The sequence below is a fragment of the Bombina bombina genome, chromosome 5 (genome assembly GCF_027579735.1).
Source record: "Bombina bombina isolate aBomBom1 chromosome 5, aBomBom1.pri, whole genome shotgun sequence".
NCBI classification, from domain to species: domain Eukaryota; kingdom Metazoa; phylum Chordata; class Amphibia; order Anura; family Bombinatoridae; genus Bombina; species Bombina bombina.
The window spans coordinates 921981913-921999594 of record NC_069503.1 but is presented as its reverse complement, the minus strand read 5'-3'; the positions used below and the strand labels follow the sequence as shown (position 1 = coordinate 921999594).

The 17682-nt window shown below is 37.6% G+C and overlaps 1 protein-coding gene across 1 annotated transcript in view; it reads left to right on the top strand.

The window, feature by feature from the left end:
- The window catches only part of VCPIP1 (valosin containing protein interacting protein 1), a 60346-nt gene extending 53118 nt beyond the window's left edge, over positions 1–7228 (top strand). The window contains exon 3 of the mRNA XM_053715093.1: positions 4680–7228. Coding sequence (XP_053571068.1) covers positions 4680–5482 — 803 coding nt within the window. The 3' untranslated portion in view covers positions 5483–7228. The remainder of the gene's footprint in view (positions 1–4679) is intronic.
- Positions 7229–17682: the final 10454 nt, after the last annotated feature.

Sequence of the window (17682 nt, the reverse complement as noted above, 5' to 3'; positions counted from 1 at the left end):
CAGCTCCTAAGTCCACATGAAGGTGCGGCCCTCATTCCAGCTCAGCTGGTAGGGGGCAGATTACGTTTTTTCAAAGAAATTTGGATCAATTCCGTTCACAATCTTTGGATTCAGAACATTGTTTCAGAAGGGTACAGAATTGGCTTCAAGATGAGGCCTCCTGCAAAGAGATTTTTTCTTTCCCGTGTCCCAGTAAACCCAGCGAAGGCTCAAGCATTTCTGAAATGTGTTTCAGATCTAGAGTTGGCTGGAGTAATTATGCCAGTTCCAGTTCTGGAACAGGGACTGGGGTTTTATTCAAATCTCTTCATTGTACCAAAGAAGGAGAATTCCTTCAGACCAGTTCTGGATCTAAAAATATTGAATCGTTACGTAAGGATACCAACATTCAAAATGGTAACTGTAAGGACTATCCTGCCTTTTGTTCAGCAAGGGCATTATATGTCTACAATAGATTTACAGGATGCATATCTGCATATTCCGATTCATCCAGATCACTATCAGTTTCTGAGATTCTCTTTCCTAGACAAGCATTACCAGTTTGTGGCTCTGCCGTTTGGCCTAGCTACAGCTCCAAGAATTTTTACAAAGGTTCTCGGTGCCCTTCTGTCTGTAATCAGAGAACAGGGTATTGTGGTATTTCCTTATTTGGACGATATCTTGGTACTTGCTCAGTCTTCACATTTAGCAGAATCTCATACGAATCGACTTGTGTTGTTTCTTCAACATCATGGTTGGAGGATCAATTTACCAAAAAGTTCATTGATTCCTCAGACACAGGTAACCTTTTTAGGTTTCCAGATAGATTCAGTGTCCATGACTCTATCTTTGACAGACAAGAGACGTCTAAAATTGATATCAGCTTGTCGAAACCTTCAGTCACAATCATTCCCTTCGGTAGCCTTATGCATGGAAATTCTAGGTCTTATGACTGCTGCATCGGACGCGATCCCCTTTGCTCGTTTTCACATGCGGCCTCTTCAGCTCTGTATGCTGAACCAGTGGTGCAGGGATTACACAAAGATATCTCAATTAATATCTTTAAAACCGATTGTACGACACTCTCTGACGTGGTTGACAGATCACCATCGTTTAGTTCAGGGGGCTTCTTTTGTTCTTCCGACCTGGACTGTAATTTCAACAGATGCAAGTCTTACAGGTTGGGGAGCTGTGTGGGGGTCTCTGACAGCACAAGGGGTTTGGGAATCTCAGGAGGTGAGATTACCGATCAATATTTTGGAACTCCGTGCAATTTTCAGAGCTCTTCAGTCTTGGCCTCATCTAAAGAGAGAATAGTTCATTTGTTTTCAGTCAGACAATGTCACAACTGTGGCATACATCAATCATCAAGGAGGGACTCACAGTCCTCTGGCTATGAAAGAAGTATCTCGAATTCTGGTATGGGCGGAATCCAGCTCCTGTCTAGTTTCTGCGGTTCATATCCCAGGTATAGACAATTGGGAAGCGGATTATCTCAGTCGCCAAACGTTACATCCGGGCGTATGGTCTCTTCACCCAGAGGTATTTCTTCAGATTGTTCAAATGTGGGGACTTCCAGAAATAGATTTGATGGCCTCTCATCTAAACAAGAAACTCCCCAGGTATCTGTCCAGATCCAGGGATCCTCAAGCGGTAGCAGTGGATGCATTGTCACTTCCTTGGAAGTATCATCCTGCCTATATCTTTCCGCCTCTAGTTCTTCTTCCAAGAGTAATCTTCAAGATTCTGAAGGAATGCTTGTTTGTTCTGCTGGTAGCTCCAGCATGGCCTCACAGGTTTTGGTATGCGGATCTTGTCCGGATGGCCTCTTGCCAACCGTGGACTCTTCCGTTAAGGCCAGACCTTCTGTCGCAAGGTCCTTTTTTCCATCAGGATCTCAAATCCTTAAATTTAAAGGTATGGAGATTGAACGCTTGATTCTTAGTCAAAGAGGTTTCTCTGACTCTGTGATTAATACTATGTTACAGGCTCGTAAATCTGTATCTAGGAAGGTATATTATAGAGTCTAGAAGACTTACATTTCTTGGTGTCTTTCTCATCATTTTTTCTGGCATTCTTTTAGAATTCCGAGAATTTTACAGTTTCTTCAGGATGGTTTGGATAAAGGTTTGTCTGCAAGTTCCTTGAAAGGACAAATCTCTGCTCTTTCTGTTCTTTTTCACAGAAAGATTGCTAATCTTCCTGATATTCATTGTTTTGTACAAGCTTTGGTTCGTATAAAACTTCTCCTCCTTGGAGTTTGAATTTGGTTCTGAGGGCTCTTCAAGCTCCTCCGTTTGAACCTATGTATTCATTAGACATTAAATTACTTTCTTGGAAAGTTTTGTTCCTTTTGGCCATCTCTTCTGCCAGAAGAGTTTCTGAATTATCTGCTCTTTCTTGTGAGTCTCCTTTTCTGATTTTTCACCAGGATAAGGCGGTGTTGCGAACTTCTTTTAAATTTTTACCTAAGGTTGTGAATTCCAACAACATTAGTAGAGAAATTGTGGTTCCTTCATTATGTCCTAATCCTAAGAATTCTAAGGAGAAATCATTGCATTCTTTGGATGTAGTTAGAGCTTTGAAATATTATGTTGAAGCTACTAAGAATTTCCGAAAGACTTCTAGTCTATTTGTTATCTTTTCCGGTTCTAGGAAAGGTCAGAAGGCCTCTGCCATTTCTTTGGCATCTTGGTTGAAATCTTTAATTCATCATGCTTATGTCGGGTAAAACTCCGCCTCAAAGGATTACAGCTCATTCTACTAGGTCAGTTTCTACTTCCTGGGCGTTTAGGAATGAAGCTTCGGTTGATCAGATTTGCAAAGCAGCAACTTGGTCTTCTTTGCATACTTTTACTAAATTCTACCATTTTGATGTGTTTTCTTCTTCTAAAGCTGTCTTTGGTAGAAAAGTACTTCAGGCAGCTGTTACAGTTTGAATCTTCTGCTTATATTTTCAGTTTTTTTCTTTATAAGATTTAAACTTTATTTTTGGGTGTGGATTTTTTTCAGCGGAATTGGCTGTCTTTATTTTATCCCTCCCTCTCTAGTGACTCTTGCGTGGAAGATCCACATCTTGGCTAGTCATTATCCCATACGTCACTAGCTCATGGACTCTTGCTAATTACATGAAAGAAAACATAATTTATGTAAGAACTTACCTGATAAATTCATTTCTTTCATGTTAGCAAGAGTCCATGAGGCCCACTCTTTTTTTTTTGTGGTGGTTATGATTTTTTTGTATAAAGCACAATTATTCCAATTCCTTATATTTATGCTTCGCACTTTTTTCTTATCACCCCACTTCTTGGCTATTCGTTAAACTGATTTGTGGGTGTGGTGAGGGGTGTATTTGTAGGCATTTTGAGGTTTGGGAAACTTTGCCCCTCCTGGTAGGAATGTATATCCCATACGTCACTAGCTCATGGACTCTTGCTAATATGAAAGAAATGAATTTATCAGGTAAGTTCTTACATAAATTATGTTTTTTCACCCTATAATTGTGTGATGTTAGACCACGAGCAAAGGAACACATTTATTCAAGAGACACTTTAAAAACTTAACAAAAAGAATTGAACCTTTGTTGTGTGTGCTTTGTAAATATAATTGTGTAGTGTATTTTATGTATGCATATTAAAGCTCCTTTATAGAAATGAGAAAACATTTGGTATTGTCCGTTTCCCTTTAATCAGACCTGCTTCATGAAATTAGTTTTCAGCATTGTGTGCAACATTTCCTTTTTTTATATAAAGCTTTCTGAATCCACAGAGAATACATTTTTAAAGGGACATGAAACCCCACATTTTCTTTTATGATTTATATAGAGAATACAATTTTAAAAAAAGTTTCCAATTTACTTCTATTATCAAGTTATTTTCAATCTTATGTTCTTCTTTGTTGAGGAGATATTTAGATAGGAAGCGAGCCCATGTCTGGAAAACTACAGGAAATAGTGCTGCCATATATGGCTCTTGCTAATGTATAACATTTTTGAAAAACTGCTGCCATATAGTTCTGCCGATGTGGACGCTTACCTTCCTGCTTTTCAACAAATGATAACAAGAAAACAAAGAAAATGTGATAATAGAAGTAAATTGGAAAGTTGTTTAAAATTGTATGTTCTATCTGTTTCCAGCTTACATCTGTTATCTAATTTGCTGTATTCTCTTGACAATTTTTTTTGTTACGCAGACTTTTACAAAACTGTATGCCCTGTATTAATCACAAAAGGAAAAAAAATGAGTTTTGTGTCCCTTTTAATTAGTATTATTAAAGGGACATGAAACCCACATTTTTTTTTCTTTCATGATTCAGATCTAATTCTAAAAAAACTTTCCAATTTTCTTCTATTTACAATTTTGCTTAATTTTCTTGGCATCCTTTATTGAAGGAGCAGGAATGCACTACTGTGAGTTAGCTGAACACATTGGTAAGCCAATAACAAGAGGCATATATGTGCAGCCACCAATCAGTAGCTAGCTCCTGAGCCTATCTAGATTGCTTTTCCACAATTTAATGAAGCAGGTCGGATTAAAGGGAAACGGACACCAAGATAATGAAGCAAATTAAATAATAGAATTAAATTGAAAAATTGTTTAAAATTGTATGCTCTATTTGAATCATGTAAAATTGGCATTCATGTCCCTTTAAATATAACATGTTGTAAAATTATACACTGAATTTTGCTCTCTACATTTCAGGGGTGGTTGATGGAAAGCACTGCACATTTCCACATCTTTCTGGCAAAACTTTTGTCTACAATGCAGCTGAAGACAGACTTGAACTGTGTGTGGAAGCTGCTGGACATTTCCCAATAGGTCCTGAGGTTGAGGATTTGGTAAAAGAAGCTTTGAATCAAGTGCGAGCTGAAGCATCTTCCAGAAGCAGAGAATCAAGTCCATCTCACGGGCTGATGAAACTTGGGAGTAGTGGAGTGGTAAAAAAGAAATCTGAGCAGCAACACAATGTGACAGCATTTCAAGGCAAGGGACATTCCCTAGGAACAGCCTCAGGAAGTCCAGATTTGAATCAGAGACCTAGGGATTTAACAAGACACAGTTCAATAACAGACTTCGGCAGTACGTCTGCCTCTGCATATCCATCAGCTGCCAATGACAGCGAGCTGATCAGAGTAGCCCCTGGCGTAGTCACCATGAGAGAGAGCAGGCAACTTGACCCTAATTTGATTGAAGCTCAGAGGAAGAAATTACAGGAAATGGTTTCCTCTATACAGGCTTCTATGGATAAGCACTTACGGGATCAAAATGCTGACACATCTCCAAAAAAAGGAGAATTTCTTTCTGCAATGTCTGGCACTATTCAGGCAACTGTAACTGAATCTGTGGGTTCTGGAACAAGTGATGGTAATGTGGTAAGGTCTGTGGGAACTGAGTTGTCTGTAAGACCCAAAATTAAATCTGGGATTTCTTCTGAAGATCCAGAAGAGATGGATAGCCAAGACGCAGTAATAAGCAACATGGCTGAACCTATGGATCACTCATGAGGAGTATATATGATAGCTGCAAAAAGAAAAGTACATAAATATATATATGTGTATATATATATATTAATATGTAATATGATGGCTGGACCACAGTATGAAATTGTCCTTTACAAAATCCTTGTATGTTTAAATAATTATTAAACTCACTTTCGCTGCATGAAAACAAATGTGTAATTGGCAAAAGCTTTCACAGTTCTAGCTTGGAATGGTCATTATGAAACCATCTGTACATATGATTTTGAAAAGACTCTGATCAGTGGAAAATCCTCCTCTGTTGCAAGAGGAGCTGACAACAAAATGCAGTGCTGGCCTTTTTAAACAGAAAATCTTAAGCTTACAGTTTTAGAATCCTAATCAACAATGTAATGTATGTTCATTAGCACTTAGATCCACCTTTTCTGCAGCCTAAAAAAAAAATGCTTTAGAATTAGATTAGAGTGTTAATGTCTTGTCATCCATTCAGAAGCCTTATTTTTTTCTTGGTAACCATGGTATGTGTTAACCTCTGTTTTTCACGTTCTTAAAGGGTTAATATGACTTTATAATGTAAATTAGAATGTAGCCTCCTTTTCCAAATATAATGTATTACCATTTGTTTAAACGCTTTTAACTGCAAAATTTACAGTGCCTCAATGTGACTCATGTTTAGTTAAACAGCTTTCCAAGTGCATTGTAAGATTAGAACACATTTCATTTTGCATGCGTTGCCTAACAAATTGTCACTTCCGTATTCACCAGTGAAATAGCAGCAGTGTATAGAAATAACTCTAAATTCTGCTTTATTTACTTTAACGTTGCTAATCAACTTTATTTTAGTAATTGGGGAAAATAGTTCTACTGAAACCTGTTGAGGTATAGTTAAATTGTGAATCCATGTGCAGTATAATATTGCAGAGTTTGTTAGTTAGCAGACTATGTATAGCTCAGAGTAAAGAGAAAAAAAACTAGTTCTGGGCCAACTAGTGTATGGTAGAAAATAATAGTCTCAAATACTTTTCTTAACCCCCCCCCCCCCCCCCCCCCCATGGAATTTGGCTAAGCAAGGGTGGTTTAAAAGCATTTGCTAATCTAAATACATTTGGGAAATCTGTATTGGCACTGGACGCTTCATTGGCACTTAAAAGAAAGATAAAACCAATCACAATGCATAACTGATTTATACTTCATTTCTGAATCTCAAAAAGACACTAAATATGCAGCTTGCTTGTTGCCAAACTTTAAAGTTATGTTGCACATTTTTCTAGAAGTATAGTTGAACTTTTTTTTTTTTTTCATAGGAAATACTTTAAGATAACCTGTTGTATAGTAACTTTGAAAATCACATCTGTAAATATTTATTTGAAACGAAATGCTGAGGAGAAAATTGTTTATTTTGAAGGAGTTAGTGGTACATATTCTGCTGTTTGCATTTTTGAAGTCCCACATTTTTACTTTGAGTGTCTAAAAGTAGCATATCCAAGTATGTAAGAGGTTTTGAGCAAGAGGGGACTAAACTTGAAATCACTACCCAACTGGTATCTTAGTCATACAGTGCACGAAGCAAGCCCAATGTTTGTTTTTATTTGTAAGCAAAGCAATTGGTGCATTTATGTTGATTTCCTTATATTAGTAAAAAAAACTGTTTTTGGAGCTAAGCATTTTCCAACTCTTTTATGACAGATTTTAGTCATTGGGGAAAAAAATTCTGGTTGCTGAGAGATTTTGGAGGAAAGAGAATATATTCAATAAATTTGACATTTGAAGCTTCTTGTGTGTTTTGACTGGCCGACCACATAATTATTGTTTCTGAAAATATAGGTTTTGCCTTTTGCCATAAGAGTTTATCTTCTGTAACAGCTTGTTATAATAATAATAATACTAATAATAATAAGTGGATTAAATCAGCAAGTTTATTTTTTTAATAAGAAAATGCACCAATTCAAGAATATTGCTGTGTAGAGAAGTATCAGAATCCAGGTCTTTGTAGAGGTAAACAAATTCTCTAATCAGTTTGAGCATTTTGTTTTTGATCTAATGTCCCTTGCTAGCTATGGGCCAGATTATGAGTGGAGCGCAAACGTTTACGCACAAGCGATAAGGAGTTTATTGTGGGTGTCTAATTACTGCAGAGCTGTGGTTAACTGTTTCAAAAATACATTACAAAGTATAGTTATACTCATTACACTATCTAATAAAAACTCACAAAAAATATTGCACACAAGTTATATGGGCTCAAAGATATGAGATCTCAGGTGTTTAGAAAAAAAAAAAAGGCTAGAGATATATACATATACATCTCTAAGTATATGTGTGTGTGTATATATTTATGTATTTATATGTGTGTGCATATATTTACAGACAAATATACACATATAACATATAACACATAAATACAAATGTATACACATATAGAAGTGCACTGCCTTTGCAGTTAAGTAGATGAAAACATGAAAAAACATATTTATGCAATATTCATTTAATAGTGTTAGTGTGTATTTACTAATGTTCTACACATAGCAGAATATGTTCTATTTATTCCTATATAGATCTACGCGCGCGTACACACACACACACACACACACACACACACAAACACACACACACAAACACACACACACACAAACACACACACACACACACAAACACACACACACAAACACACACACACAAACACACACACACAAACACACACACACAAACACACACACACAAACACACACACACAAACACACACACACAAACACACACACACATATGTATGTATGTATAGATAAATAAATATTTCTGCATGTATCTGATGTTTGTTTGGTACAATATATAGTTATGAATAAATAGAACATTATTCTATGTGAAGAACATTGGCATGTGAAATATTGATATTTTCATGTTGGTTAGCGCACATGAGAATATGCGATGGAGTTTGCGCAAGAGTAAAGTGTTAGTTTTTTTCTTTTTCTCCATTGACCTCTATAGGGGAATACTTGAACGTCCATGCAATATTCTAAATTCGTCTTTTTGCATTAGTCAGGTTAGTGCGAGCGCGAACACAGTTTACTTTTAACTCCTTAAAGCTTACTTCTAGCGCAATCAACAGTTGAGTGGGAGTGTGCTTTAGCGCTCCACTTGTAATCTGGCCCTATGGGTTTAAGCCTCACAAACATTAGAGACCTAGCTTGGACATAGCGCTGATGGTTGGCAACTACCTGAATATACCGTCATATTTCCTGCTCAGGAGCTTCAGTACTTCCAAACGGAACTTAAACTGTGTTTTTGTTTTTATAGTGCTTAAAGTGAATGTAAAGTTTGAGGAATGAGTGCCCGGTTTTTAATAATCCTATTAAAAATATGGGCACTTTCATTAATCAAACTTTAAATTACACTGCTTTTGTTAAAATTCTTACCTTTTTTTTTCTGCAAGCCTCTCCAGCCTGTCACAAGCCTCTTCTTACGTCAGGAATGACGATTCCGGCATCCTCCAATCACGGCTTCCCCCCCAGGGGAATCATTGCTTAAAGCAACGGTGTGATTGGTGGAAGGCCGGAATCGTCATTTCTGACGCTGGCAGCGGCTTTCCAAGGAAGCGCTGGAGTGGCTTGCAGAAAGAAAAGGTAAGTATTTAAAAAAAAAAAAGCAGTGGAATTTTAAAGTTTGATGAATGAAAGTGCCCATGTTTTTAATAGGATTATTAAAAACCGGGAACTGATTCATCAAAATTTACATTCACTTTAAACACATAGTTAAAGAGACATGAAACCCAACATTTTTCTTTCATGGTTCAGATAGAGAATGCAATTTTACACAAGTTTCCAATTTACTTCTTTTATTTAATTTGCTTCCTTATCTTGTTATCCTTTGCTGAAAGGTTAATCTTGGCAAGCTCAGGAGCAGCAGAGAACCTAGGTTCTGGCTGTTGATTGGTGGCTGAATATATCTATATATATATATATATATATATATATATATATATATATATATATATATATATATATATATATATAATCGATTGTGATTGGCTCACCCATGAGTTCAGTTAGAAATCATTAGTGCATTGCTGCTTCTTCAACAAATGATACCAAGAGAATGAAACTAAATAGATAATAGAAGTAAATTAGAAGTAAATGTTTAAAATTGTATTTTCTAACTGAATCATGAGGAAAAAAAATTGGGTTTCATGTCCCTTTAACAAAGGACTTAAATGCAAAAATAACCCGCTCTAACAAATTAGAGCATTTTATTCTTTCACTGCTGCACATATTTTATATTTCATATGTTATACATTTTCTGCTTGGACTTTCATACACTTAAAACAAATCTGTTCACAAAAGTAGAACATTTTCAAATGCATATATGTTTCTCAAAAGTGATATAGATATATAATGTTATTAAAGGGGCATAGCGGTGATGCATTTAATCTATTGCCTCTTCCATTCCATCTTCTACCTGAATATTGCTTTAAAATGGGTTGACAAATCAATTTAAAATCAATGTGCCAACACCACCATTTCCTTAGCAGCAATGCAAGAGTTTTTGTATATAGATAAATGCAAATTAACTGATTATTACTATAAGTAAAATTATATTGGCATGGGCTCCCTTGTTCTCATGATTATTCAAGCCTTGATTTATAAAAAATGTATTTATTATTATTTATTAATTCACATAATGTAAAGGTAAAGTACCCGTTAGTTACAGTAGTAAATATGACTTCTCTTACTGACTTTTTCTTGTAAGCAATGAGCAGATGGGGAAATCCCTAGAAAACAGTGACTACATACTCTCTAATTACTTTCATTGAACCCAGTAAAACAATAAAATAAATGCAGAAGGCTGGATTTAATGCTGCAGAAGCAGGTTCATTTAATGCACTTTTGTAATGGTATATTTATTTAGTAGGTGAAAGAACTGAAATTGACATTTTCTGTTTATGTAGCACTTCTATATACTTTTTCAAGTATAGCCCTGTGCAATATGTTTTTTATTTCCTTTTGTAGTGAACCAGTCTTTATATTTATATTTATATATATATATATATATATATATATATATATATATATATATATATATATATATATATATATATATATATATATATATATATATATATATATATATATACACAAACACATTTTTAGAATAATTCAATGCTATATCATCTTGCACTTTGCTACTATTGGCAGTAAAAAAAACTCAAAGGTCTTTCTGGATTCATTCCGTAATATTCTAGACAGTTACTTCATTCCAAAAGAAGTATCTAAATTTATAATTAGATATGAATAAATTAAATTTAAATCCAATACGTATATAATACAGATTATTTTATGTACATATTGTATCTATATCTCTATTGTGTGTGAATTTTAAACTGCGTGTTCCATTGAATACTTTTGCAGTTCTCTGGGGATTGACCTCTAATTCTTGTTTATAACATAGGAGAAATACAGCTTTAAATTCTGGAATACACTTTAGAACAAGCCTTTATAAGCTTGTTTTTATCATATGCGGATGATTGGCTATTTGCTCAAACAGCAGAAGTGGTTGTGATTAGAAACTGCTGTACAATGCTGGCCTCTAGCTATTCTGTAATTAATTTGCTGTGTATGGTTCTGCTATAAAGGATGACATTGCTAATCTAAATGTAAAATACTGCCTGAAGAAAGTATAAATAATAAAGAAGGGACATTAAACACTTTGAAATTGTAATTTGTAATGTTTAAATAAACGTGGTTAAACCACATTTGCAATATGATAATCAACTGCAATTAATAGAAATTCTGCTAACAAAATGACAGTGGTTTTGTATGTCTTCTTCAGTAAGAAGTCCATATAAGGCAAATGGTGGGTGCGGTTTGCTTTTTAAAAGAAATGTAGCAAATGAGCTGTTTGTGCATTTAAATAAAATCACTGACTGCAAGACTGCCAAATATCTTGTAATTATAAGGTGTTACTGTCCCTTTTAATAAATAATTTAGCATTCAATTGGGCTGGATTTGAAGTACATAAACAAGCAGATGAAGTACATAAACAAGCAGATGAAGTACATAAACAAGCAGATGAAGTACATAAACAAGCAGATGAAGTACATAAACAAGCAGATAATTACATCTTTTGAGTTATGTGAGCATGAGGATTCCTTTGTTAAGATTTGTGTTTTGATTCCATATTTTCACACACCCCATATACCTTTTAAAAACAAGCAATGTAACCAGCTTTGGTATCTAACATGCCAGAGAAAATAATATGCTGATCTTGTCCTTTGCTTTCATGGATTTAATATAAAGGGGATCTATTGAATTATCATTTCATCCTAGCACAAGATCAAGAGTATTGATCTGTTATTAATGTAACTATATACCTACATATATTGTACCACGTCTTCATTACGTTTGGAATAAAACAATGATGTTTTATAGTTTTTCTTAATCATTCTGATTTTTAATAACTTTTTCATGTGAGATTTAATGTTGCTGTAAACAATAATATAGTTGCAGTCCACAAATGTAGTACTACTACTAGGATCTTAATTTGTAGAACAAAAGCTTTAATCATCTTACAATTTAAGAAATCAGACAGTGTCAGCATTCAGCTCTTTTCTGTATGAATCAAAACTACAAAGCAACCGAACCGAACCATACCAATTTGGTTAAAGGAACATAAAATGCATTCATAATTCAGACAGAGCATACAATTTTAAACACTATTCTAATTTACTTCTATTGTCACATTTTGCTTGACTCTTTTAGTATCCTTTACTGAAGGAGTAGCAATGCTCTTCTAGCAGCTGACTGAACACAGGTAAGCCAATGACGAGGCATATATGTGCAGCCACCAACCAGCAGCTAGCTCCCAGTAGTGCATTGTTGCTCCTGAGTCTACCTAGGTATGCTTTGAAACAAAGGATACTGAAACGATGAAGCACATTAGATAATAGAAGTATATTGGAAAGTTGTTTAAAATTGTATGCTCTGTTTGAATCGTTTTTTTAGTTTCATGTCCCTTTAATTTTGAAGTCAAATTATTTGTGGTCCCAACCATTAGAGTAGCAAGTACTTCAGTAACTCTGATTTCCCCCATGAACTTACTGGCATGGCTATTTTATCATTTTTAGCAGCGAGTAGTCAGGGTCCGGTTCTTTATACCTTTTTCATATCTATGAATTCTCCATGATGGTTAAAGCCTGCATAGACATAAAAATGGAGATTTGTTTGAGTAGACACAATCCCTTAAAAGTGCATGTTGTAAGGAATAGTGATCTTAAAAGCGAATAATTAATAATAAAAAAAACAACCGCTACATCAGTCAATCGACAGCTGCAGAGTGACTCCCTTGTACCGTTGATTGATTTTTTTTTTTTTTACATAGAGACGTTCAGGTGATATTTTCTAGTCAACTTTTTACAGCTATGCTGCATCACTTTCAAGTGTTTCAACATTTGGGTATCATGGCCCTTTAAACAATAGAGCTGTGACATTAATACACTGCAAGATAAGTCAGAAACCTATTCCCCCCCCCCATAATTGTAATGTTTAACACATGCTTTTATAAATCACATAATAAACAGGAATTATGCCAAGTTTTATTATATTCGTAGCATTTGTTAAACTAAAAAAAAAAATACATCACACACAGGTTCTAAAAGTAGAGAAAAACAGCTGCTAAGTTACATGTATGTATTTTTGCTTTATGAAAACTTAAATGGATATTGCAGATGTGTATATGAAAGAGAGCAGCAATTAAATGTGAAAATATTTTGCGAACAGTTGAAGTAAAGGCTGTTTCATGATTCAGATAGGGCATACAATTTTAAACTACTTTCCAATTGACTTTAATCATTAAATTTACTTTGTTCCCTTGGTGGTAGGTTTGAAAAGCTAAACCTAGGAAGGCTCAAACTGATTTTTAAACAGTTGAAACGCGCCTCTTAGCTCAGAGCATTTTGAAAGTTATTCACAGTTAGACAGTACTAGTTCATGTGTGTCATATAGATAACATTGTGCTCATTCCCGTGAAGTTATTTATGAGTCTGCACTGATTGGCTAAACTGCCTGTCAAAAGCACTGAGATAATGGGGCAGTCTGCAGGGGCTTGGATACAAGATAATCACAGAGGTAAAAACATATTAATATAACTGTGTTAGTTATGCAGAACTGGGGAATGGGTAATAAAGGGATTATCTATCTTTTAAAACAATACAAATTCTGGTGTAGACTGTCCCTTTAATTGAAACTAGAGGTTATGTTAGAAAACAACTAATATCTATGTATCTAATGCTTGCTTGCTGATAGGGATGACATCCGTTGCTGTATTATTTAAGCTTCCACATGCCTGAGGAGGAAAAGTAGCTTTATTTAGCACATGATAATCATTTTTCAATAAAAAAACAAAAAACTAAGAGTTCAAAATATACCTTTTAGATGCAACAAAAACTGAAAAAAGAAAAATGTTCCAACTGTTGGTCAATTGGCTGTGGTTTAAATATAGTATTTTAAAGCATACACAAATCTTTAATCAGCTAATCATAGAATTGCTTTAGTTCTAATTAAATTGTCATTCTTTGAAATTAGAAGAAATTAAATATTTTTTCACATACCTGTGATATAGTCTTTGTTATATAAATACATTTAGTATTATTTTGAAAATGTTTATACTGTTATTAAAGTGGAGCAAAGTGGCTTTATACAGGATAGCATTACCTCTTTAAAGGCACAGTACAGTCAAAATTAAACTTTCATGATTTAGATAGAGCATGCAATTCTAAATAATTTATCTAATTTCCTTTGTTGTTTATGTATCTTTTGTTGAAATTCATACCTAGGTAGGCTCAGGAACAGCAATGCAATTCTCGGAGCTAGCTGCTGATTAGTGGCTGCACAAATATGCCTTGTGATTAGCTTACCCAGTGTGTTCAACTAGCTCCCAGTAGTACATTGCTGCTCCTTCAACAAAGGATACCAAAAGAAAGAAGTACATTGGAAAGTTGTTTAAAATTGTATGTTCTATCTGAATCATGAAGCAAAATTTGAGTTTTATGTCCTTCTAAAGTAGTATAAAATATGCTTTCTTTCCTAAGGGAGAGTCCACAACATCATTCAATTACTAGTGGTAATATCACTCCTGGCCAGCAGGAGGCGGCAAAGAGCACCACAGCAAAGCTGATATGTGTCACTCCCCTACCCATAATTCCTAGTCATTCTCTTTGCCTCTGTCAATGGAGGAGGTGAAGTTTGGTGTCTGAAGAAATGAATTCCTTTTTCTGGTACTTTTCCCTGCAAGCAAGGATTTGGGTTTAGCTGAGTCCACGTCAATCTCTTCAGTAGAGTAGTGGTGGCTTTTAAGCAGTTAGGAAGTTGTGAGGTAGTCCTTGCTTCTTTGTTAGCTGTCTTCCTGCCGGACAGCTACACTGCAGGTAAGTGCTTTTGTCTTCTAGGTCTTTGAGACTTGCACTTCAGAAGAATATATGCAGTACATGGGGACATTTTTAAAATCCTTTATACAGGATTCGCTTTGGCAGTGGGCAGGCACATTATGTATGTTGAGACTAGGGGTTAATCTTCCCTTTATTGGGACATTTTTCCTCTGGGCTATTTTTGTTGAAATACTTTATTAGTATGTGTGTGGGGATTATGTTTTATACAGGGACTAGTACTAAAGCCCGTGTACACGGGCCATTTTTTGCAGTACAGTGGTCCCACCCCTTGCTCTCTCCCCCCTCTCTTCCCCCCTCTCTTCCCCCCTCTCTTCCCCCCTCTCTCTTGCTTTCTCTCCCCCCTCTCTCTTGCTTTCTCTCCCCCCTCTCTCTTGCTTTCTCTCCCCCCTCTCCTTTGCGCGCTCTCTCCCCTCTTTTGCGCTCTCTCTCCCCTCTTTTGCTCTCTCTCTCCCCTCTTTGGCTCTCTCCCCCCTTTCTTTTGCTCTCTCTCCCCCCCCCCCCCTCTTTGGCTCTCTCTCCCCCCCTCTTTGGCTCTCTCCCCCCCCCCCCCCTCTTTGGCTCTCTCCCCCCCCTCTTTGGCTCTCTCCCCCCCCTCTTTGGCTCTCTCCCCCCCCTCTTTGGCTCTCTCCCCCCCCCTGCTTTGGCTCTCTCCCCCCTCTTTGGCTCTCCCCCCCCCCCCCTGCTTTGGCTCTCTCTCCTCTTTGGCTCTCTTTCCTCTTTGGTTCTCTTTCCTCTTTGGTTCTCTCTCCCCCCTCTTTGGCTCTCTCCCCCCCCCCCTCTTTGGCTCTCTCTCCCCCCTCTTTGGCTCTCTCTCCCCCCTCTTTGGCTCTCTCTCCCCCCTCTTTGGCTCTCTCTCCCCCCTCTTTGGCTCTCTCTCCCCCCTCTTTGGCTCTCTCTCCCCCCTCTTTGGCTCTCTCTCCCCCCTCTTTGGCTCTCTCTCCCCCCTCTTTGGCTCTCTCTCCCCCCTCTTTGGCTCTCTCTCCCCCCTCTTTGGCTCTCTTTCCTCTTTGGCTCTCTTTCCTCTTTGGCTCTCTTTCCTCTTTGGCTCTCTCTCTCCCCCCCTTTGGCTCTCTCCCCCCCCTTCTTTGGCTCTCTCCCCCCTCTTTGGCTCTCCCCCTCCTCTTTGGCTCTCTCTCCCCCCCCCCCTCTTTGGCTCTCTCTCCTCTTTGGCTCTCTCTCCTCTTTGGCTCTCTCTCCTCTTTGGCTCTCTCTCCTCTTTGGCTCTCTCTCCTCTTTGGCTCTCTCTCCTCTTTGGCTCTCTCCCCTCCTCTTTGGCTCTCTCCCCCCCCCTCTTTGGCTCTCTCCTCCCCTCTTTGGCTCTCTCTCCTCTTTGGCTCTCTTTCCTCTTTGGCTCTCTCCCCTCTTTTTGGCTCTCTCCCCTCTTTGGCTCTCCCCCCCTTTGGCGCTCCCCCCCCCCCTCTTTGGCCCTTCTCCCCCCCTCTTTGGCCCCTCTCCTGCTCCCTCTCTGGCTCTGTCTTAATTGAAAGACTTTGCCTCTCTGGCCACGCCCCCATCGCGGCACCCCGGCCGGCCATGCCCCATTGTGGCAACACCTGCCCGACCACGCCCCCATCGCGACGCTCCAGTCGGCCACGACCAGGATCCAAACGGCCAGGTATGTTTGTCACGTGCACTCTCTACTGCGCATGACTGCATCTGACAAACATACTTGGCCATTTATTATATAGGATTTATGTATAAACTTAAAATTTGGCAGTTGTTTTTCTTTGCTTGCTTAGCTAGAGCAAGCTAACTGACAAACTGCTAGAGCGTTTGTGTAGATTTTGCTCCGGTGTTGTAGGCAGAGGGAAACGTGTGCCTTTTACTTGCTGCAAAGTTTCCTCTCTCTGCCGTTCGTGACTTCTCTCTGCTGTCGGATATTCACGGAGCGGTGCGGCATCATTGAATTTCACTGTTGATCTACTATACGATCGTTCTAGAGACATCTGGCAGCCAAATTGTGTATGTGTTACGGTAAGACACCTCAGCCTGTCTGAGGTGTAGGGGGCCTGATTGGTTTATTATTTTAAATAATTTTTGCATAACGTTAAGCGGCTGTGGTATTAAAAATTAAAAAGTGACAGTGTATTTAAAAAACTTATACAATTTGGGGAGTTTTTTATTTAGTATTATGGACATTGGAAGACTGTGTCTTTTGACAAATGCTTGTTATGCCTAGAGGCACAAATTGTTTTGCCTATGCAATTCTGTGCTGCATGCCTAGCTAGAACACTTTAATTTTAAAGATAAATTGTTGCCCAATGTCTCTCAAGATGATGCTGTTCAGGCAATTCCACAACTTTCTCCTCAAACGTCCCAAGCCTCTATGGCGTCACATACAGTGCCCTGCAGTTCCTCAGCCTCCTGGAGGAGTTTATTTGCCTGCAGATTTTGCTGCACAGGTAACTTCTGCGGTATTATCTGCTTTTTCTATGCTGGGAAAACGCAAGAGGAAAATTAGACATTCAGATATTAAGGTTTCTGCTCCACCTACTGCTACGCAGGTTGCCCTCCCTCATAAGTCTGATGAGGAGGATACGTCGGTAGCCTCTGAGGGTGAAATCTCAGATTTGGATTGTATTATTCCTTCATCTGATACTGAAGAAGTAAACCAGATTTAAGCTTGAACTCCTTATTGTACTGTTAAAGGAGGTATTGGCTACTTTGGACAACTCCGATACTTCTGTCGTTGTTAACCCTAAGAAGTCTAGTAAACTTAGCAAATATTATGATGTTCCTTCTTCTTTGGAAGTTTTTCCTGTCCCAGACTGTGTCACAGAGATTATTTCACAGGAAT